Genomic DNA, 23892 nt, shown 5'->3' on the forward strand with positions numbered 1-23892 from the left:
TGGAGTGGTTTGTCACTTCCTTTTCTAGATCATTTTACAGATGAGGAAACTGAGACCAACTGAGTCACAAAGCTAATAAAATGAGATTTGAATCAAGGAAGATGAGTCTTTTGGACTCCAGGCCACTCTTAGAAAAGGGTTCTTGGAAGAGCTTTAAAAAAAATTTTAGCTGAGGAAAAATTGAGAAAAGAAATAAGTAATACAAAGCATGAAAAAGAAAAGAAAGCCAACCATAATTAGAAAAATAGATCCAAAAACTTACAGAAGAAAATAACCTTTTAAAAATTTAGACTTGGGCAAGGGGATAATGATTTATAGGACATCAAGAAATATTAATATTAAAATAATAAAAAAGAATAGAACATGAAACATCTCCCTTTCTTAGAAAAACAACTAAACAGGATGTTCTTCTTGAAGAGGATCAAGAAGAAATCAATGTCAGATTACTTGAAAGTTATAAAAAGTTTTGACACTATAAGAAATTAAGAAAAATTGCTCTGTTCTACAAAATTCTAGAAATAGAGGGTAAAATAAAAATGGGGTGGGGAGGGGAATCCACCAATCAGGGCTTGAAAGAGACCCCAAAATCAAAATTCAAAGGAATGTTAAGATAATGTTTCAAAGTACCCAGATTTAGGATTTTATTACAGGTTTGTTTACAAGCAACTAGAAAAAACAATTTAAATATTATGGAGCCACAGTCAGGATAACACAAATTTAGCAGCTTCTGCATTAAAAGACAAAAAGGCATGGAATGTAACATGTTGAAGAGAAAAGAAGTTGGATTTGCAAGCAATATTAACCAACCTAACAAAGCTGACTGTAATCCTGCAAAAAAAAAAAAAAAAAAAAAATGGCTGTTCAACAAAGTAAAAAACTTTGGACCATTCTTGAGGAAAGGACTAAAATTGAACAGAAAATTCTGACTTAAAAGAATCAGGACAAACATAAGAAGGTAAACAATAAAGACAAAGGAATTTAATAATGTTAAAATGTTTACTTCTTATATGAAAAAATGCTATTTATAACAAGAATGTTATTGTTATCAGGATAGTTCAAAAGAGACAAACTGAAGTCTTGGGACGAAGTTGATTATGATTGGATGAGCCTATAAAATAGAATATGTAAAAGTAAAATAGAGCAAATGATCTCATACAAAAAAGGCATGAATGAATCTTTAAAGCTGCAGAGCAGGCAGGGGAACCTTATTTTCAGGGGAACTGGGTTCAAGAAGGAATAATATATATTTAGTAAGGTATAAAAATTTTTTTTAACTTACAGAGAAATAGGCGGGTAAGAGGACAGGCATAAGAGAGGGAATCTAAAAAGGATGCACATAAAATTAAATATTTTTTTTTAAAAAGAATAAACAGTGGAAAGGACTCTGGGAAAATGGCAAGTAGATGGGTAAATTTCAAGCTCTTCAGATTTCCCCCACAAACAAAACAAATTTGTGCTTCAGGGCAAACATAGACCAGTGAGAAATCAAGAAGACTTGGGGCAGAACAGGAAAATTCCAAATACAACCCAGGAAGAAGTGAAGAAAGACCCTGAATCAGGGATTAATCCATGTAAAGTACAAACACTTTCAGACTAGCTCTGGAAACACCAAATGAGGAACCCTGGGGCCATCTGGGTTTGGCTGGACCCTCAGCAGGAACCACAGAAACTTTCACCTCCTAGGCAGTGTGTGGATTAGGAATCCAAGTCCAAAAAGATAGAGGGGACTTAGGCTGATCAGGAACACCAGACCTAACTGTGCTGCAGAGCTATGGCCTTAGATGGGAAAGAACCAGCACAGTTGTGAATGCAGAAACAAGGTGGCAGGGATGCTGCTGACTATCGGCATTTGCTAGAGAGGGGAGCTCTTGTTTGGGGGTTCCAGGTCAGAGGGGAGAGCTGAAGTAAAGTTTGAAGCACTATCCCCACCACCTAATCCCCACCAATTAGAGGTGGTTACAGTGATACTTCTCATTTAAAAAAAAAAAAAAAAAATGAACTGGCAAAGAAGAAAGAATCCTACCATAGAAACTTCTTATAGGAACAGGAAAGCTATGAGACACCAAGAAATAACAAAACAGATTCTAAAGAATGAAAAAAAATAGAACAGAATGTGAAAAATAAAAAAATACCAACAAGAAGAGAGGAGGCAAAGCCAAGATGGCAGAGTAAAGGCAAGAACTTGCCCAACCTCTTCCCCCAAACTCCAAAGTCCTTTAAATAATGACTCTAAACAAATTTTGGAGTAGAACGTTTTCCAGCCAAAAGTAACTTAGAAGTTCAGCTGAAAAGATCTCTGACACCAGAGTGGGAGTGCTGGCACAGCCTCAGACCCAGCCTGGCTGGCCCAAACTCTGAATCAGCTGCAGTACTGGTGGCTTCCAGACCTCTCAACCTAGAGACACAAAGAGGACCTAGAAGGTCAGCAGAAAAGATCTGTAGAACGAGTGAAAGCCCAGCCCACAATTCCAGACCAGGCCCACCCTAATCCCAGCTCCAGTCCCAACTCCAGCTTTGGGGAGGCAGGACCTCTGAATCAGAAAAACTACTCTTAGTACAAAACAAGAGGAGAAAATATAAGAATAATTTGACTGCCTGAAAGTTGTGACCAAAAAAAGACACAATAATGCAATAAAATTGTCCTGGAATCATAGAACATGAGGGGAAAGTAGAAATAGAAAAAAAACCATTGATCACTGCCTCAACAAGATCATTTATAGCACACATATAGGAATATTATTGCCAAATTTTGAAATCCCCAGATCAAAGAGATAATTTTACAAGAAACAAGGAAAAGAACAAAACAATCCAAATACACTAGAGCTACAATTAGAATTGTACAGGACTTATCAACATCCACAATAAAAGACCGCAGGTTTCAGAATCATATCTACCAACAATCAAAAGAACTATGTCTGAAATGAAAAATATCATATCAAACAAAATTATTTATAATTTTGAATGAGAAAAAAATGGACATTCAATGAACTTGCAGATTTTCAGATTTTCTATCAACCAAATCTGAACTGAACAGAAGATTTAAACATATAAGAGCCAATATCAAAAATCAATCTCAAGGAACTCAATAAGGATATATTTTTCTAGATGGGAAATGTATACCATAGTTTAAGATCTACATCAACAATTAGTTCAAAATAAAGATTGGGGGAGAGCTGAGGTTAAAAATAGTAATTATGTCATACAAATGAGATTCAGAGGAAGAATAGCCACAGAGACATCAGGGGAGCTCATAGTTCTGAAAATCTTCTCATACTGGGAGTGGGTTTAATAGTCAACACTACTATGAAGTGTACAGGACACTCTCCAAAATTTATAAGAAATAAGGGTGAGAGAGATGGAAGGACAAGGAAGCAAAGTATGAGGGAAGAAGACAAGGAGGGATTCATAGTTGAGGGCCACTTAAGTAATAGCAAGGCAAATTAAGGAGCTGAATTAAAGCACAGGATCAGCAGGAATAGGAAAGATATGTATGTGTATATATGTGGGAATATGTGTGTGTATGCATAAATATATATGTATATATATACATAAATATATTCTTTTTTAACTATAACCTGCCTGGGATAGGGGGGATTAAAGGGGTAAAAAAAGTTGTGCAGCAGAGAATAAAAGAACAATTTACAAGGAAGTAAAGAAAAAATGGACACTCATGAATACAATTTTTTCTACAAATATATATGTATGTGTATATATATATATATATATTTTTTTTTTTTTTTTCTCTTGAACTGGTAATTTGTTGTTACATATTTTGAATCCTCCCTGATGTTCTGCTGGGCATATGACAATGTTCTCTTTAGTTTTATTTTATTTTTTCTTTTCTACTTTTTAAAAAAAATTTTTTTAAATAACATTTTTAAAAAAGAACAGCTTAGATGAAAAAGTTCTAAATCTTACCCAAATAAAAGACTCCCTGAAAACTAAAGACTTTTTAAAATCTATGACTATAAGAATATTAAAATTAAACGATTGAAAATATAGAAAATGTAAGATACTGATATTTTAAAACAACAATTCAATAACTTAGAAATAACTGAATTCCTTAAAAATCAAAATTTCACCACCCAGCACACTTTCCCTCCCAAAAAAACTGAGCACTATGTTTTGAGAAATCATAGATGAAAATTTTTCAGGTCTATTAGATTCAGAAAACACAGTAAAGATAGGAAAAAAAAAGAAAAGAAAAAGAAAGATTAAAAATAATCCTCTAGTCACTTCCTGAAAGAAATGACAAAAGAAAAATTCTCAGGAATGTTAATTCCATTGGATTGGCCAACATGGCAGAAAAGGAACATGACAAATGCTAAAGGGGATGGAAGAAAATAACTACACTAATGCATTATTAGTGGAGCTATAAACTGGTCCAACCATTCTAGAAAGCAAATTGGAACTAAGTCCTACAAACTATAAAAGTGTGAGCAACATCATTACTAGGCCTATAATTCAAAGAAGTCAAAAAAAGAAGAAAGGGATCCATATGTACCAAAAAATTCTAGCTGCTCTCTTTGAAGTGGCAAAAAAAAAAAAAAAAAAATGGAAATGAGGGGATGTCCATTAGCTGAGGAATAGCTGACCAAGTTATGATAAATGAATATGATCGAATAAGAAGATGGCTTCAGAAAAACCTGAGAAGACCCGTATGAACTGAAGCAAAGTAAAGTAAGTAGAATCAAGAGTACAATTTACATAATATCAGCAATACTGTAAAGAAAGTCAACTATAAAAGACTTAGTTCAGTATAATGATTTACCACAATCACAAAAGACTCAGGATGAAAAAACGTTATCCATTTCCAGACAGAGAACATTGGGACCTGCAAGATTAAAGTATCTTTCTTCCACTTTCTTCTTGTTATTTTTTTAAATTTTGCAACATGACAAATATGAAGATATATTTTCTATGATTTTATATTACAATGGGTATTATAATTATCTTCTCAATGGGTTTGGGGGAGGGAAGAAAGAATTTCAGACTGAAAATAAACATAAAACTGCATATAAAACAAACACAAAGTCCTGAGAAACTTAGAAATGTAAATTGTTTAAACAAGTGAAAAGTGATATATGATACATTGAAGACATTCTTATAGGTGGTGAAGTAACAAGTTTCCTTCAGAATGCTAATGTCTTCAAAGAGCACTGAGGGAGTCTCTAACAAGAACCAGAGGTCTGGGGAGAGATTGATTTTGTTTTGAGGATTTGGAAAGGAGAAAAAAAATGAAGAATAAAGGAATAGACTCGTGTAAAAAGGAAAAAAAGATGAAGAATGACATAGAATTTGCAATTCGCTATTCCTCATAATCTTAATACATGAGAAAAATTTCAAGGGGATTTCAAGGGAATAAGTAGTAGGAAGAAAGCAAATCTCACTTTTACTGGACTAGACAACAAAGTAGACTTGGCAACACATACACCCCACAGAGTTCAGGATAAAAAAAAAAATTTCAAAGTGAATAGAAGGAAAAAGTGGACACAGAAGTGGGGAAGAGTTAGGAGGCAGCTAAAATTTGGGAAGAAACAGTCATAAGCTAAACAAAATTACTGATCTTCAAGGGATAAACCATAAAGAGGGTAAGGGGAGTCCTAGAGACTAAGGAGATGCCCCAAAATTGATAATGGTTAAATGAAGTGTGGTTATGGAACACAAATGAATATGTGCCAGATTATTGATAAAAGAGAAGATTTTCAGAGAATTCAATATAGTATATAATAAAACAGAGAGAATGAAATGAACATAAAGAGAACAATCTATACAAGGACAACAACATTGTAAAGAAACAGTTTTGAAAGATTTAGAAATTTTGATATATTCAATGAGCAACAGTCTCCAGAAAACTTATGATAACCATTTTATTTACCTCTTAATAAAGATAATAGACTCCTAAGTGCAGAAAAATATATCTATTTTTGAATATGGTCACTATGTAGATTAATTTGTTTGATTATATTCATCTCTAATAAAGGTTTTTATTTTCTGCTACTTTTTAATTGGAAGAAGAGTGATAGGAGGAAGATAGCAAGTGATATCCAAAAAGGGGGGGAGACAAAATATTTTTCAAAATATACAGAAGAAAACAAAATGAATAAGGGATAAACAAGACAGTTTAAAAATTAATCAATGGAATTAATTATTCCTTTTAAAAAGCAAGTAGTATGAAATGAATATTGAGTTTCACATACATTTGTATTTTATGTTCTGCTGTATATATGAAAATAAGCAAGTTCAAGATACATTTTCACCTTCTTTAATAGAAATTGGTCTATAGATATACTAGGACATATTCAACATATATAGGACTGCTTGCCATCTAGGGGAGGGGGTGGAGGGTGGGAGGGAAAAATCAGAACAGAAGTGAATGCAAGGGATAATGTAAAAAAAAAATTACCCTGGCATGGATTCTGTCAATAAAAAGTTACTATAATAAAATAAAATAAAAATAAAAATTAAAAAATAAAATTAAAAAAAAAAAGAAATTGGTCTATAAGCTACAATTATTTTCATATCAGTCTTTTGGCAAATACTTGAGTGCTTCAGTATGTTAAGGCTAAAAGCCCAAACTAATGGTAATACAAATATACAGAAGTAAGGGAAATCTAGAGAAAGAAAAACAAAAAGCAAAAACATTAGAAGAAAACAAGATTTCTATAGAAGCAAAATATATTAATCTCAAAGAAAAGATATTTAGAGACAACCTAAGTATAAGAGGTAAACCAAAAAAATATTACAAATTAAAAAAACGAAAAACCCTTAACATTATAATGCAAGGAAAATACATGAAAGCAACCTAGAAATTCCAAATATAGATAATAAAGTGCCAATCAAAAAAATATATAAAGATTATTTCTAAAGGGAAATAGTTCAAGGGAGCAGGAAAAAGACTTTGAAATATAAAGGAAATTTGAAAATGAAAAAACTATTCTGCAAAGATCAGAAATTGTATCAGGCAATGGAATGTGTTTCAAAAAGCAAAAGATTTCCAAGACGCAACTCAAGGTGACATACTCTTCAATCCTGAGCATAATCAGCAAAAAAGAAAAAGAAAGCATTTGAAAAATTCCTATCAAGAAAATATGAACTTGCCTCAAAATGTGACTTGCTTTGCAAATACATTAGAAAAATAGATTATAAGAAAGGTAAATAAATATAGCAACCAAGGAAAACACAAGGAACTTTTAAAAAGAAAGAAACCTATGAGGTTAATAACAACAAAGATGACAACAATAGTACCAACAATGCAAAAAGATCTAAGAAAAGAAATACACAAGAAGAAAGTGAAAATGGAAATCAGATAGAAAATGAGATGGAGGGAAAGAACTGAAATAGAGTTACTGAAAAGTAACTAAATTCTTTTTGTGATACCAAACTGCAGAACTGTGAGAAATAGGAGATTATGTGATATAAGGGGGAAGAAGTGAGCCTATAGGAGGAGAAAGGTCAAGTTATCAAAAAGAGGGAACGAAACAAAGGGAAAGAAAGGGAAAGAGCCTTCTCCCTAAATAGCCATAAATTCCTGTAGGGAGTTTACATTTTGTATAATGTATTTTGTAATTTATTATTTAAAAAGTAGGGAGCAAGCTGCAATATATTTTTATTTTCATAATTCAGAACTTTTAATTAACTTGTTTGTCTTTCTGGTTCAGCAGGGGAATATTCTAGCAGGCTGATGTTTTTGGTTTTTTTTTTTCCTCTTTGCTTGCAATTTTAATAACTTAGCTGAGAAGGTGTGAGGAGGCATTAGATTGAGGTATGAAAAGAAATGAGGTATCTACCATAATCAGTGTTGTATATCAATATGTAGTATATCATACTATAATTATGTTATAATTATCATTAATTAACATATATTATAATTGATAGATATTAGGAAAGAGTGTTCATTTTTGTCATAATCTACATTCAAACATTTTGGTACCCATAGATTTAGAGGCCTTTCTAACATAATAATCAGAAAAGAACTCATTACTATTAAACAAAATCAAAAATTAGAGGAAGGTTAAGTTTTAATAATTTACAGATAATAATAATAAGTTTTAATAACTTACAGATCAAGATTCTATATAAGGAATGGAAATACCAAATCTTTCACTTTAATAAGTTGTCAAATTTGTTTTTTTCTTCTTTTTCTAAAGAAATTATATATATATATATGTGTGTGTGTGTGTGTGTGTGTGTGTGTGCGCGCCTAAAAATAGGGATAATAATAAGTAGTTCTGAAGATCAAGTGAGAAAACTGCAAAGCATTTGATACAATGTCTGGCACGCAGTAGGCACCATAAAAGTGTTAACTATTATCATTATTAAAAATTTGTCACCCTGATCAAAGGTCACTTTGTCTCAGAATTTAGGCTATCTGTCAAGGAGATGGCATTGATAAGAAAATGATTGATAAATCTTCACCCCAGACTGGAACAAAGGAGAAGATTGTGGAGGGAGACAATAGAATAAGGCAACCATAAAACTCAACTATAAAATGGACATACACAATAGCACCTATCTCACAGGGTTGCTTTAAGAAACAAATGGTATAATTTTTATAAGAAGCTCTAAAGGTGCAGTGCCTGGAACATAGCAGGTGCTGTACAAATGCTTTATTTCTTTCCCTTTAGAGAGTACACTTAAGGCTCCTTCTAAAGTTAGCATTTTTAAAACTGTAATGTGGAGATAATTAAATTTGATATGGGTATAATTAGAGAAGTCAACTCAATATTTTGTATATATATAAAGTTACTGAGTAATCATGAACCAGTTATACAAGTAGAATAGATAACCATTTGATATTTACTCCACACTTTATCTAGATACTACATACAAATAATAACAAAATGAAGGAGCATTAAATATTGGAACTAGAAAGGAAAAGGTCATTTAATTCAACTTCCAAACCATTAAACTGAAATGAAAATTTCAATTTCACATTCATAATAAAAGAAAATAAAATAACAGTTTATATATAACATAATTGAAGAATACATATTTAAAAGACTTCAGAAAAAAGGTGGAGAGTAGATGTATAGTTAGGATTCAGGTAGTTAAATGAAGTAAATAAAGTTGTAACAGGGAGAAAAACTCAAGAAAGATGGGAAACCCTCAATGAAATTTTAAAGACATAAAGAAGCAATTCTAATAAGGAAGAAAAGACCAAATTGCCTAACATGACTGCACAGGAAATTAACTGACCATCAACTTAGATCCCTTTTTAAAAAATAAAGCACATAGAGAAGATAGAACAAGTATAGAAAGTAAATACAAAAGCTTATCAAAGTTCTTTAAAAACAATGTTAACAGTACTAAAGTTCAGAATAAGGAAAGGCTAGTGATAAATACTAAGTTTGACAAAAACTGTTATCTTTAAAACTATATAAATAAGTACTAGAGGGAATCTCCATAAAATGCTGCTGAGGTCCCTTTAGACAGTGAAATTCTGTCATTCTTATTCAGGATAAGAAGTGATAGGAAGCTACAATCTTTTTAAAGAATTATATGACTGCTATATAGAATAATAAATACAAGAAATTAATGTTAACAATACTATATGATGACCAATTCTGATGGACTTGGCCATCCTCAGCAATGAGATCAACCAAATCATTTCCAATGGACCTGAACTGAACAGTTCAGTTGATGAACAGTTCATCATTCAGTTCAGCGAAAGAATTCTGGGAGATGACTAAAAACCATTACATTGAATTCTCAATCCCTATATTTTTGCCCACCTGCATTTTTTATTTCCTTCACTAATTGTACTATATTTCAGGCTAATTGTACAATATTTCAGAGTCCGATTCTTTTTGTACAGCAAAATAACGGTTTGGTCATGTATACTTATTGTGTATCTAATTTATATTTTAATATATTTAACATCTACTGGTCATCCTGCCATCTGGGAAAGAGGGTGGGGGGAAGGAGGGGAAAAATTGGAACAAGAGGTTTGGCAATTGTCAGTGCTGTAAAGTTACCCATACATATAACCTGTAAATAAAAGGCTATTAAATTAAAAAAAAGAAAAAGAAATTAATGTTAGTAAAACATTTTTTTCCCTTTCTTGACAAATGAGTCATTATCAACATTTAATGGGAAAGTAAATATTAAGGTTATTGTAAAAATCTTTATCCATTGAAGCCAATTGCAGTTCATATAGCATATCATATATTTTCAAAAATCTGAATACCTGTTCAATTTCTTTGGTCTTTGATGCTATTGCTTTTGAGCGACTGGTTACTTGGTTGTCTTCAAAAAGTTCAATACTATCTGTAGCATTTGTCTCAGGCTCTTCTGGTTGGTCATTGTACAATGGTGCTGAAGATCCAGCCTTTAAAAAGAATAAAATTGATATTTTTAATGATGTAAAAGATAATTTAATTACATGAAATTAAAAAGGGTTTGCTCATGCAAAAGCAATGCAGCCAAAATTAAGAGGAAAGCAGGAAACTGGAAAGACTTTTTTTTTAAAAACAAATTTCCTTGATAAAGACTTCATTTTTCAAATATGTAAGAAATGAAGTCAAATTTATTTTTTAAAATGTACAAAAATATTTATAGCAACTCTCTTTGTGGTGGTAAAAAACTGGAAACTGAAAAGATGGTCATCAATTGGGAAATGGTTGGACAAACTGGGTTATATGACTGTAATACAGTGATAATGTGGTTTGAGAAATGAGGGTAGTGTTTCAGAAAAGTCTGGGAAGACTTAAATGAACTAATGCAAATGGAAGTGAACAGAACCAAGAGAACACTGTATACGGTAATAACAATACTGTAAAAATGACCAACTATGAAAGACTTCACTCTGGTCAAGGCAGTAATCCAAGACAATTAAAAAGGAACCATTCTAATAAATGGTATCTACCTCCAGAGAAAGAACTGATGAACAGAGTGAAAATCAAAGCAAATTCTTTTCCCTTTCTTTACTTTTCTTGTTTTTGTTTTTTGGTCTGTGGTCTTTTTTTTTTTTAAACAGCATGGCTAGTATGGAAATGTTCTTTATAACTTCATGTATAACTGATATTGTATTTCTTGCCTCAATAGTTAAGGAAGGGGCTAAAAAAAATTTGGAACTCAAAAAATTTTTTAAATGTAAATGAGAAATATTTAATAAAATAAATGAAAATATAATAAAAATAAATAAAATTATATAAAGGATGTTTCACATAACTCCTTCTACGATACACTAGCAGGAGAAATTATATTAAGGAAAGAGATGATTCTTAACCATTTAAATAGTGTTTTTGATGCTTTTCATTTTATTAGATATATGTGAAGGAAACATAAAGCTAGCAGCACTCTCTTGCAGTGGCACGCTCTCTCTCTCTGGCAAGTGGGGTTGAAATATTTGTCCAAGCTCACGCACCTAATATATCTGAGACCAAGTCTCTCCTCTATCTACTGCATTACTTCACATTCCCCAAAGATATCTTTCTTAATAATGGATAAGATGAAGCTTCTACACTCATTAAATCTAAAAATAATCTACATCCTTGACTGTGATTAAATTACATTGTTATTAAACTTTCATCTGTTTCAAGAGTAATTCTTAAATAACCCACTGTGTACACTGGGAAACAGATGAGTGGTCTAAGAAAAAATTAGAAGAGAAATAGGGAGCTAAGAATTTACATTTTATAAATACAAATATTTACTATCAAGAAAGTAAAAAAGGGAAAGTTTGATTTGAATTCTGAATTTGCTCTCTGAATCTGAATTTGTTACTCTGGGCTGCAGGATTGTTTAAACATAGAAGCAAACCCCCAAAAGAAAGTAGCAACTTTCAAGGTAATACAGTTCAATTTAAGTAGCTCATTTCTAAACAATCAGCAATAGTTTTATTTTTGCTAGCTCATTTTAAGCAATTAATTGGATTTATTTTTGATCATAGTATATTTTTGGTAATATTATCTCGAAACATATTTAATTTTTTGGCAAACTGTTGTAATTTCAAATCACCATAGAGTCAGCCTTGCAAACAGTTCAGCATAAAGTATTACAAATGCAAAATTATATAAAAGACGTTAATTTAATTTAATTTACAATATATTATATTTTTGACCTAGTGTTAGAATGAAAGAAGGGAAAAGAGAGGACAGAACAAGGTTCTAATTAAAATCTTGTATAATAATATCTTTTAGTAGTCATTTGTAAAACTATAATAAATTTTGTGCCATGGTGGGAAATGAAAATGGAAAGCTGAAAGAGTGAGGTGAGAGAAAAATAAAGAGAGAAAGTTGAAAAGAAATATAAGTAGTGGTGAGCACAATAAGTAAGCTATTTGTAGAACTAGGGTCCATAAATGCAATAACACCAGGTTCTGGCTACTTTTGTTTTGAAATCCCATTTTCATTGCAACTGGGGCCAGTATTCAAATCTTGAACTACTAGGAAGCAATATACTCTTTTTTTCCCCTTATGATTCACTACTTCCTTTACTTGTACAAAACAGTGAAAAATCACATTAAAAAAAAAAAACATAAAAATAACAGTGGTTTAGAATTTAAACAAAATTTTCTGTCCAGAAGCATCAATTTTGAAGGGTTGAGACTAATAGATTTAGGCCCCAGAATCTTTGGATTTGATACCTTTAGGGCCGGTGGATTGGGAAGGCTTGCAGTCAGGAGGCTTAGCAGCCTTAGGACCAGTGGGTTTGGGAGCCTTGGAATAACTGGGTTTTGTGACTTTAGAATCAAACTTGATGGCTTTGGTGTCAGACTTGGCAGCTTTAAAGACTTTGATGACCTTCAGACAGATTTGGTGATTTTGGTGTCAGATTATTGAACTTGATGTCAGATTTGGTTTCCTTGGTGTCATTTGTTCAGAGCTGTATTTCATGATGCTGAGGCCTGGGCATTTGATATTGATTCTAGGACCTAGAGGGGCCACTGTGAGGGCAGTCAGGAAGGCACTAGCTTTGGGAATCTTGGGCCTGAGAGGCCTCTGCTCATGCCCTGGTGGCTTTGGTATTGTTGATCTGAATCTTCTTTAGCCATTCTTCTTATGTTTCTTGGCAAAAATTAATATTTCTCAGAATCTTGGAGTCAGTTCCTTTCAGAGACTCCTACTTCTGTGACCTAGGTTCTTGATGCCATTTCAGTGCCATTTTCATGAGTGGATGTGAGTGGTGTGGTTCTTAGATTTAGCCAAATTTACATAGCTGATTAACATGAACAAGCATTCCACAGCCTGGAAGAGGCCAAGAGCAAGATGGAGAAAAAAGGAAAATCATATATTCTTAAAGGAGTTTCTGAAATCATTATATTTCCAGGCCTAATTATTAAAATATAAGATAATGATAGGGACTGGACCTGTGATTTTACTGAAAAAGACAACTCCCAGGAAAACTGAAAAACTTTCTTCTAGCAATGTTGTTTGGCACCCTCTGTGAAACTTTTCAACTCAGAAACTTGCTAAGACTACTAAGAGTTCAAGGAACTTGCCAACAGGCCATCTTGGTTTGAAGATCAGCTTGCTCTCTCCCTCCTTCTCTCTTCACTTCTCAATATTGCCTTTCATGGTTAGTAAAACATAGGAAATATTAAATCAAAAAGGCCTCAGTTTGAGGGAGAAAAAAAAGAGGAAAATTATTTAAGTTGAAACTCAAACACAAAGAAAACAAAAATATTTTTTAAAAGTTAATGGTTTTTAAAATGTTCATCGAAACAAATTTAAACTTTTCTTTCTTTGAATAGTCCAAACAAATTTACTTGATCTTTATCACATTTCTGGCCCAAAGAATCACAGAATTTCAAAGTTGGATAGGTCCTCAGAAGCCATTTAATCCAATAAAATCTAAATAAGAACTTTCTTTATAACGTACTAAACAAGTAGTTACCCAGTCTTTGTTTTTAAATTTCAAATGAAGAACATAATTTCTCTGTGGCAAAATAAAACAAGCCCAATGTCTTTTCCAGATAAAGCCATCAAAATACTTTAAAATGGCTAATAATACCCTCCAAAGACTTCTATTTCCTAAGATAACTCCCCCATACCAGGCCCCAAAACACCACCTCCTCCCTTATTTCTGTTTTCTCTCACTAGCCTCAGATAATTCTCAGTTTTTAGGGGTCCTGACACAACTCTTCTGCTACCTGCCCTTATAGTACATGTCTTTTTAAAATCAAAGTTTGTCAATGAATTCCCTATGGATCTATCTTTTTAGGTGACATCCCTTTTTTCCCTCATCAAAATTCTTTGTCTTTTGAATTTTTCTCCTTTAAGGCTGACTTCTACAAAAGTTTTAACTATGGCTTCCGTTGTTCTTTTAAATCTACTTTCCCCCAAATCTAGTGCATTATACTAGAGGTTGTACAATTTTTCTCTTTTCTAACAAAGCTTTTAAAGATAGAGGTATTAAAGATACAGGGGAAATAGTCAAGGTCTCTCTCATTACATTCCCAGAAACAGTTTGTTTCTGTTATTGAAAATACATTTCAAATATTTTTACAGTCAAAGGTTCTGATAAAGGCCTCATTTCCAAAATATATAGAGAATTAACTCTAATTTATAAAAAATCAAGCCATTCTCCAATTGAAAAATGGTCAAAGGATATGAACAGACAATTCTCAGATGAAGAAATTGAAACTATTTCTAGTCATATGAAAAGATGCTCCAAGTCATTATTAATCAGAGAAATGCAAATTAAGACAACTCTAAGATACCACTACACACCTGTCAGATTGGCTAAGATGACAGGAAAAAATAATGATGATTGTTGGAGGGGATGTGGGAAAACTGGGACATTGATTCATTGTTGGTGGAGTTGTGAACAGATCCAACCATTTTGGAGAGTAGTTTGGAACTATGCTCAAAAGTTATCAAACTGTGCATACCCTTTGATCCAGCAGTGTTACTACTGGGATTATATCCCAAAGAGATTATAAAGAAGGAAAGGGACCTGTATGTGCACGAATGTTTGTGGCAGTCCTTTTGTAGTGGCTAGAAACTGGAAACTGAATGGATGTCCATCAGTTGGAGAATGGCTGAATAAATTGTGGTATATGAATATTATGGAATATTACTGTTCTGTAAGAAATGACCAACAGGATGATTTCAGAAAGGCCTGGAGAGACTTACAAACTGATGCTGAGTGAAATGAGCAGGACCAGGAGATCATTATATACTTCAACAACAATACTAGATGATGACCAGTTCTGATGGATCAGGCCATCCTCAGCAACGAGATCAACCAAATCATTTCTAATGGAGCAGTAATGAACTGAACTAGCTATACCCAGAAAAAGAACTCTGGGAGATGACTAAAAACCATTACATTGAATTCCCAATCCCTATATTTATGCACACCTGCATTTTTGATTTCCTTCACAAGCTAATTGTACAATAATTCAGAGTCTGATTCTTTTTGTACAGCAAAATAATGTTTTGGTCATGTATACTTATTGTGTATCTAAGTTATATTTTAATATATTTAACATCTACTGGTCATCCTGCCATTTAGGGGAGGGGGTGGGGAGGGTAAGAGGTGAAAAATTGGAACAAGAGGTTTGGCAATTGTTAATGCTGTAAAGTTACCCATGTATATATCCTGTAAATAAAAGGCTATTAAATAAAAAAAAAAAAATACATTTCAAAATAGAAATGCCACTCCTTTGTTCCTCCACCTCTTAAAAAAAACTAATTTATAATTAAGACAAATGAAAAACTTAATTGGTATGGGTTTGGCCTGGAGCTCCAGGAGTTATCTAGAATTACTGGTCCTACATCACTGTTATATCACATGGCTAAGTCAGTACTGTGATCTTCCCAAATTCCTTTTTCTGTCCATGTTTCATCAATAAGACACTCAAATAACAATACCCACATGAGTGTAGGACTGCCAGGCTAAAGTGAGATTCTCAATAAGAAGTGGATTATGAAGGTTATGTTTACAGAGCGATGATTAAGCGTAACTTACATTTGCATATAAAAACACTAAAAGTCTAAAGAAAGCCTACCAATACTGAAGAGGTCAAGCATAGAAGTTCATAGGAATAGTCCTGTTATCTCATTCTTCACCAAAACATATTTGGCATCTTATTTTCAATTGGAAAAAGTAATCATATTCAAGTCAGACTAAATTAGGTACATCTGCCTGGTGTAGAATGAATGTTTTTTTAAAAAATTGTAAAATGAATGTTTTTTGAAAAAGTTCAATCTATCAGATAATTTTCAATTTTTTAAACCACTATCAATTATCACATTTTAAAGATAATGAAAATTGATACTGAAAATAAAATAATTTAAAATACAATTACAAAACTATATAATCAATATTATTACTACCATTGACAGCTAAAAGTGTGTCAATAATTATCCTAAACATTATCAAAGAAACAAAAGCATATTCATTGAAATTCCCTGATAATATACAGACCCTAGGCATTTAAGGAATCCTGGGAAATTACTGAGAAATCTCAACTTAGAAGAAAGTCATAATAATACTAATCTTGTTTAAGTTAAGTTTAATGTGAATTTTTGTCTTTTTCTTAATTCTTTTACAAACGCATGTTAAAGTGTGTAATCTTGGCAGTAAAAGCAGTACAGCAAAAGCCTTATTGTTATTATTATTATTATAGAATAATAGAAGCAAAATATTATTAGCTTTAGAAGCAAAGTAACATGAATTTAAGATCTGCCTTGAAAACACTCCAACTTCATGACCACAGGCAATATATTTATTCTCTTAGTATCCCAGATAAATGTAAGATTATATACTGTAGTTCAATGTTCTGCTATCACAGAGACCCTTCACTTGGAGTTATCTACACTGAAAAAATCACAGGTCCAGATTAAAAGAAAAACCTTTTACCTTATTTTCTAAACATTTATATACTAGTTAGTACAAAAAGAATGAATTCACACACACATATGCATGCATGCACATGCATTACTAAAACAAGCCATCTATCTACAAAAATAACTAAATATCTAAGTAATAATAAACTGGCAATTCCATTGCTTGTCTTCCAATAAATAGCATGTGTTAAGACAACAAACTATCTTTTTCAACTATGGAGAAGATAGACAAAAAATGTGATTCTTACATCATAATCAGAAATTTCTGGTAAGTTATTCTCATCAGTCTTCTCTAATTTTTCTGCAGCCCACTTGTTTGCAGCCTCTGCAAGTTCCTTTTCAGTTAGCCTGCTAGGTTTATCTGACACCTAATGAAAAAAAAAATCTATTAAAATTCTGAAAGGAATTTTAATGTTAAAATAAAAATAAAAGGTATACCTCTTTTAAAGCAAAAGCAATTTATGAAATGAAATAGTGTTACATAAAGAACTTGGGTTTTTAACAATAAAATGATTGGAGTTTATTCTGGAGTTCCAGACCTAAGAATTGACTCAAGTTGAGCAAGTCACTTTACCTCTTCCTGTTTGCATTCTTATTAGTAAAACTGATGATTAAAATTATTTACTTCATATAATTTTTTGAGGAAAACATTTTGTAAACTTCAAAACACTACATAAACACATCATGAAAACAGTGATAATGAATTTCCACATTTAGATGACTTGCATCTAAAAATTAATAGATTCTTATTACATTTTCAAATTTTTATTAATTATTTCCTTAAAAAAAATCTATTGTAAGACAAGGGGTCTTTTCCCATTGGATAAACAGTCAAAGGATATGATTAAGTAGAATTATTCTAAAATTATCAAATTTCTCAAACAAAATGGAATGTATCACAAAAAATTGAAAATATTTTTCAATGGTCTGGGAACTCATCTGATTTAAAGGCCATTCAAAATCTATGAAAAAATGGACTATGAGTCAAAGGTGTAATTAATATCCAATGTGATATTTGGTTCCATGTTGAAAAATTAAAGAATCTATCATGATCTTGTGAACTCATGAAAATTGATTATATAAAATAAGCATAATGCATATTAATTTTAAAAGATGTAAAAAGTTATAAGGTGCATTGCATGTCAACAAATTTATTTTGCTTTTCTTGAATTAACTTGCACAGCTTGCACACATATTACACCTGCCCATGGATTCTGGTTTTTACTTCAGAACCATATTTCCCTGCATTTTTAAAAATCATCTTTTCATTGGAAGACAATAAAGTCACTGAATGTGTATGTCAATTTATGTCAAGTATAAGCCAATTTAAATTGGAGGACTTTTTGAGTTCTTTATAGATTTCCTCTACTTCCTCACTCTCCATAACAGATACAGGGATTTTATTTCCAATTATATTCATTGTATTTTTACAAATATTTGTGGACACTGGAGGAGAAGATATCTAAGTATCCTTTGAATTGATGCTTCTAAGTAGCTTCTGAATGTGATAAAACCATTTCACTCAATTCATTTGTTTTTCCAAGAAGAACCTATAATGTCATACTTCCATAATACTATGACTTTTTTTCTTTGATTTATTTATCATAAAAATATCAAAACTGTTATGGTTCTATGCCTCTAATTCTATGTCTACTAATATTTATAAGTAGTTTTAAAACTACTTGTGATTTTTAGCACTGTAAATCTTTTGTGCTTCTCTCTCACCATTACTCCAGAAAAAAAGGACACAGAATTAAGGGCCATTTTCCATTTTTCTTTGTTTTCATCAATTATCATGACTTAAATTCATCACCAAGTATCCACCTTACTCTTGAAATATAAGCCTCTCCACATTTAGCTAAACTAGTTATTAGAAATTCACAGTCAGGACCACAACTTAACAAGATGATAGAACTTGCCTTCTAAAGCAAGACTTCAGGGTAATCAAGATGCCATTATTAGATCTGGAATAATACTTTGATGAAAAAAAATATTAAAAAACACAAATTTATAATACATCCTATGTACATAGCTAGATTAGTCCTTACAAAAAAAAAAAAAAAAAAAGAAAAAAAAAAGAAAAAGGGGATAGTTTGTTTCTGGAAGCAGCTACATGGTAAAATGTATAGATGGCTAGGCCCAGAATCAGAAAGATCTAAGTTCAAATCCAGTCCCAGATGCTTAATACCAGCATAACTCTGGGCAAATTAGTTAATCTATGTTGGTACATTTTGTCATCTGTAAAATGGGGATGATAATAGCACCTGCCTTCCAGAGTTGTTGTGAGGATCAAATGAGTTAATAAATTGTACTTAACAGTATCTGACACATAATAGGTTTTATCAATGTTAGCTACAATAATTCATAGTTATTATTTTTATTATTAATATTATAGAATAATATTTAAGGCTTTTACATATTGTAAAAACTCCAATAACATAGATTTCATGGACTAAAGGCACACTTACTTGTGTGCTAAAGTAAAAAGAATAGGATTTTGTATTTAAAGTTATATAGGTCCCTTCAAAATTACAGGAATTTGAACTAGTCTTAATATAATACCTCCTGACTTTCTCTTATCAGGCTATATACACAATTCAAATTAAGCCTATAAGAAATGCTTACAATATAAAGCACCCAAGTTGCTCTTTCCATGAATAAAGGCAGGAAGTGATCCTTTGTTTCTCAAAAGGCTAAGCTAGCAAAATGCTGACTTGACAGGCCCTATTATGACAGAAAGCTTAAACCCCAAAACAGACTATGTCTATTTTCCAGGAAGTAAAGTTTAGGTAATTGACCAGAATGCTCAAAAGAAGGTAGATCAACAAATGACAACTTTTGGGGACCACAGTAACATGTTACTGAATTGTCACTCAAATGCTATTTTTTGAGCATTGAAAGTTTATCAGTTTTGGGAACACTTAATGATAATGAAATTATAAATAATTTGAAATATTTAATACAAAAATTAAAAATGAAGTGATCTTAACCCTATCAGTGTTAATATACTTAGAGCAATTTGTTCATTAAGTCCCAGGAGTCAATTTTTAAAAAATTAATATCTATTGATGCATTTTTAAAAATCGTCTCCATTTATCCACATATCCTATAATCTCAGTCTCCCTGAAAACTAACTGTTAAAAGGGTCACCAAAAATAACTAATGGATCAAAACATCTGATATTATATGCAGTTTTTCAAATCCATAGTCCCTCTATCCCTAAAAATTAAAGGGAGAATGCACTATTATCTCTTATTTGGGGCCAAAAATTAATCATTATAATGTCAAATAAAATTCCATTTCTCTTTTTTATGGATTTTTTCCCCACTTACACTGCTGTCATTGTGTTGTGACATTTCTGGTTCTACATATTTCATTTTCCATCAATTCATGTATGTCTTTTCATGCTTGTCAATATTTGTCATTTCACTGTTTCTTATAACTCAGTAATATTTCATTTCATGCAATTACCAAAATTGATAAACATCTGTTTTCTTATCACACAAAATTACTGTTATAAATATTTTAGTGGATTGACTATTGATATGAAGCCTTTTTTTTTTGGTTACTATCCTTATTAGAATATATGTCTAAGCAAGAGAATCTCTAAGTCAAGGGGCATGGGTATTCAAAATCCATCTCCCTAATTCTATTCTTATTCCCCCCACCCCCCAAGATATATGCATGGGTAATTTTTCAGCATTGACAATCGCAAAACCTTTTGTTCCAATGTTTCCCCTCCTTCCTCCCATTCCTTTCCCCAGATGGCAGGTTGGCTAATGCATGTTAAATGTTAAAGTATAAGTTAAATAAAATATATGTATACATGTCCATACAGTTATTTTGCTGCACAAAAAAAAAAAAAAAAAAAAAAATGGACTTTGAAATAGTGTACAATTAACCTGTGAAGGAAATAAAAAATGCAGGCAGACAAAAAAATAGGATTTGGTTCATCTCATTGTTGAAGATGGCCACGTCCATTAGAATTGATCATCATACAGTATTGTTGCTGAAGTATATAATGATCTCCTGATCTGCTTATTAGTGTGCCTATTTTTTTCACACCACTTCAACAGTGATTTATTTTGTCAATTTTTTAGAAGTTTGATGAAAACACAGTATTGCTTATCTCTTATTAGTGATTTTGAGAATTTTTAAAATATGGTTAATGGTTTGCAATTCTTCCTTTGACAACTGTTTACTCATATCCTTTGACGATATATCTATTGAGGAATATGAATTAATGAAATTATTGAACTAACCCTAAGAATTAATTTCAGTCTTAGAAAATATTTTCAATTTTAGGTTAATAAAAAATATCCAGTTTATTCTTCTGAATTGCCTCTATTTAAATGTTTGGTTAAGCATTCAAATACCTTACTCATAGATGTTAAAGGAGTACCTCATAGTTTCAAACTGCTACAAGCAGCTTGAAAACACTAAATTTCAAACTACAGTAATTAAAATTCATATGTCTAAAATTCAGAACAAATTATCCTCCTAACTACACTAGTAAATAAGGATGAAAAGGTTTGTATTATGTATACCTGACATTGCAAATGATAAGTTCTCAATTATTTCTAGATAATGTATATCTTTCAATTTTTTTTTTTTTAATCTAAAGAAGCAAAACCAACCTTTGATGAGGGAGCTGCTGTGGAACTGGAAGGAGAAGTATCTCTTGATGTTTTCAAAGACTGGGCAGAAGGTCTCTCTTTACCTTTAAAAAAATGTTTTAAATTACTTTTAAAATGCTGTAATTATTATTTTAAAAAGCTTTTTTCATTCTTTTCCACAGCATTTTCTGATTTTTTAAAAAGGAATCTCAAATTCCTTAAGGTAAAAGTAAATAAGGGTTTAGGACATCACTTTTACATAGCTTATTAAGGGTAATCAAAGCAAGCTGGTAATTGCCAAGGACTACATACTATTCAAAAGTCTGAAGAAACTAAAAGATGAAAAATAATGACCATCAATTCCACTAGTTGTTACCCAACAGATACCAGCTGCAGTAATAATGAAAGCTTCCCACATACAGGTGTGTCACATAACAAAATCTCTACTTTTAAAGTAGGTATTCATTATATAGCACCGAAATTAGCAAAGGCAAAGGCAATTATTGTAGTGACCACTACTAACTACTAGTTAAGCATTATTACTGCTTTAAAAAAAAAAAAAGATAATAGTAAGATTTAGTGATGGTGCTTAGTAATATTAAAATGTTTATTTAATAAATTAAAGGTGTAGGGTATCTTCAGAGAAGATGAATAATCTGGTGTAAAGGTGGCAAAGCCCTTTACAAGGTTGATTTCCACTTTTGGTGTCCACCTGATCCACCTAACTCTCACCTGTGGCTCACACACAGTAGCCACACCCTGGTAAACCATTTCAGCAGTCGAGATAAACCAGGTTGAGGGTAACCAGCCCTCATGAGTTAGTGGAGTGTCTATCCCAGGCATGTAAAGACCTCCCCTGGTGGAATGGGTAGGTGAGAATAATTTGTTCCAATGACCATGAAGGCAGGTAAAGCAGGTGTTGTAGAGCACTTAGAGCTGGGTTAGACATCAAAGATACCAAGATTATCTCGAGTGATCACCAGCCATTTTGATTCTGTCCTGTCATTAGACAGTGATGGTTTTAGGAGAGTGAAGCTGACAACTTCACGCACACACAAATTTACACAAATCAAAAAAGATATAACAGAGCAAAAAAAAAAAACAAAACAAAAAAAACACAAAACAAAACCTAGTAAAACACAATTTAAAACAATTTAATTGTGTTTATAGAAGCCACTGAATCTTAAGTTTAGTCATGTCAGTACAAAATATGTAATGCTATTTGAACACCAGCAAAATATTTTAAAAACAATATAATTATCATAGTAGGTTATATAGAACAAAATGCTTAAATGAATGCAACCTGTAAAATAAATGACATACTTGGGTAATTAGTAATTATAAAACCTTTTACTAAAATCAAATGAATTAATTCATATTAAGTGCTTTGCATTCTTAAATTACTATTATCATAGTTACTGTTACACTATGTTTTATAAATAATAAATCTCTTGGAGCAATTTTATATGCAAAAATCAAAACAAACCAAAACTATTTGGCTGGTGATGAAAAGAAAGAGGTAAATCATGTTGGTCATGGGCAGTAGTAGATAAAACAACCTCAGACAAAGCCAAGTAAACTACTCCTAAAAATTATACATCAGATAAAGATAAAGACAGACAGCAGTATGTCAGAGAAGTGAAAGCAATAGGGCGCCGTAGATCAAAAAAGGAGCTGAAGGTCCAGAATAGCCAATAGCATAAAGTGTGGTAATCATTAAGGAGTTAGAGATCATTCAGAAGCTGAAAGTTAACATAGGGAAGTTATAAACAAAAAAACCTTGATATTGAGGCAAAATCTACTTCAGACAAGAAACTTCTACTGTTACCTATGATACAGTAAGAATAAGGAATGAATTACTGATTTCAAAGAACAAAATCAGTCCTGAACTTTAAGGTACAAAGGCTACTATGATGTTCATCGTATAGCCAATGATGAGCTCTCTTCTACTCTTAGTAGTTCCTAACAATCTCTCTAAAATATCTAATTTTGAAAACCCGATAATTGATAACAGGCACAAATATAGTACTTCTTTATATGTGGTACTACCTTGAGCTTTGAATTCAACAAACTGAACAAGCATAGCTCTTATCCTTTAGGAATTTACAATGTTAAAAAATTTAAGTAGACATAACGGACATATAGGCAATGATGTAATTCAGTAAACCCTCACTTCTTCAAACACTTAAGTTTTAAGAAGTAATTTTGTTGTCTTTTCAGTCAATCTCTTTATGGAATTTGGAGTATGGAGGAGTAGAGAGAAAAGATATGATGGAAATGAGTTTTAAAGTTCAATCACAAAATGGATGAGTGAAACTAATTTTACATGGACTAATTGTTCCATAGACTGCTGCACTTTATTGACCCACCAAAGAATTACATTTATTTTTTTTTAAAAATCTTTGGATATGGTAAAACAAATCCTAATTTTACTCTCAGATATTGCGATAAAACTTTGCTCCAATTAGTTAATTTAT

General features: G+C 31.8%; 1 protein-coding gene across 13 annotated transcripts in view; it reads right to left on the reverse strand.

The window, feature by feature from the left end:
- The window catches only part of PPHLN1 (periphilin 1), a 188791-nt gene that overhangs the window by 35934 nt on the left and 128965 nt on the right, over positions 1-23892 (reverse strand). For 9 of the 13 annotated variants that reach the window (XM_012550524.3, XM_012550523.3, XM_012550522.3 and 6 more), the window contains 3 exons: positions 21437-21519; positions 17048-17167; positions 10190-10330 (listed from right to left, as the gene is read on the reverse strand). In XM_012550524.3, the coding sequence (XP_012405978.1) occupies positions 10190-10330; positions 17048-17167; positions 21437-21519 (344 nt within the window). The other 4 variants (XM_012550525.3, XM_012550528.3, XR_002770414.2 and 1 more) reach the window with 3 other exon arrangements.

This window comes from Sarcophilus harrisii, chromosome 5 (assembly GCF_902635505.1).
Source record: "Sarcophilus harrisii chromosome 5, mSarHar1.11, whole genome shotgun sequence".
Taxonomy (NCBI): domain Eukaryota; kingdom Metazoa; phylum Chordata; class Mammalia; order Dasyuromorphia; family Dasyuridae; genus Sarcophilus; species Sarcophilus harrisii.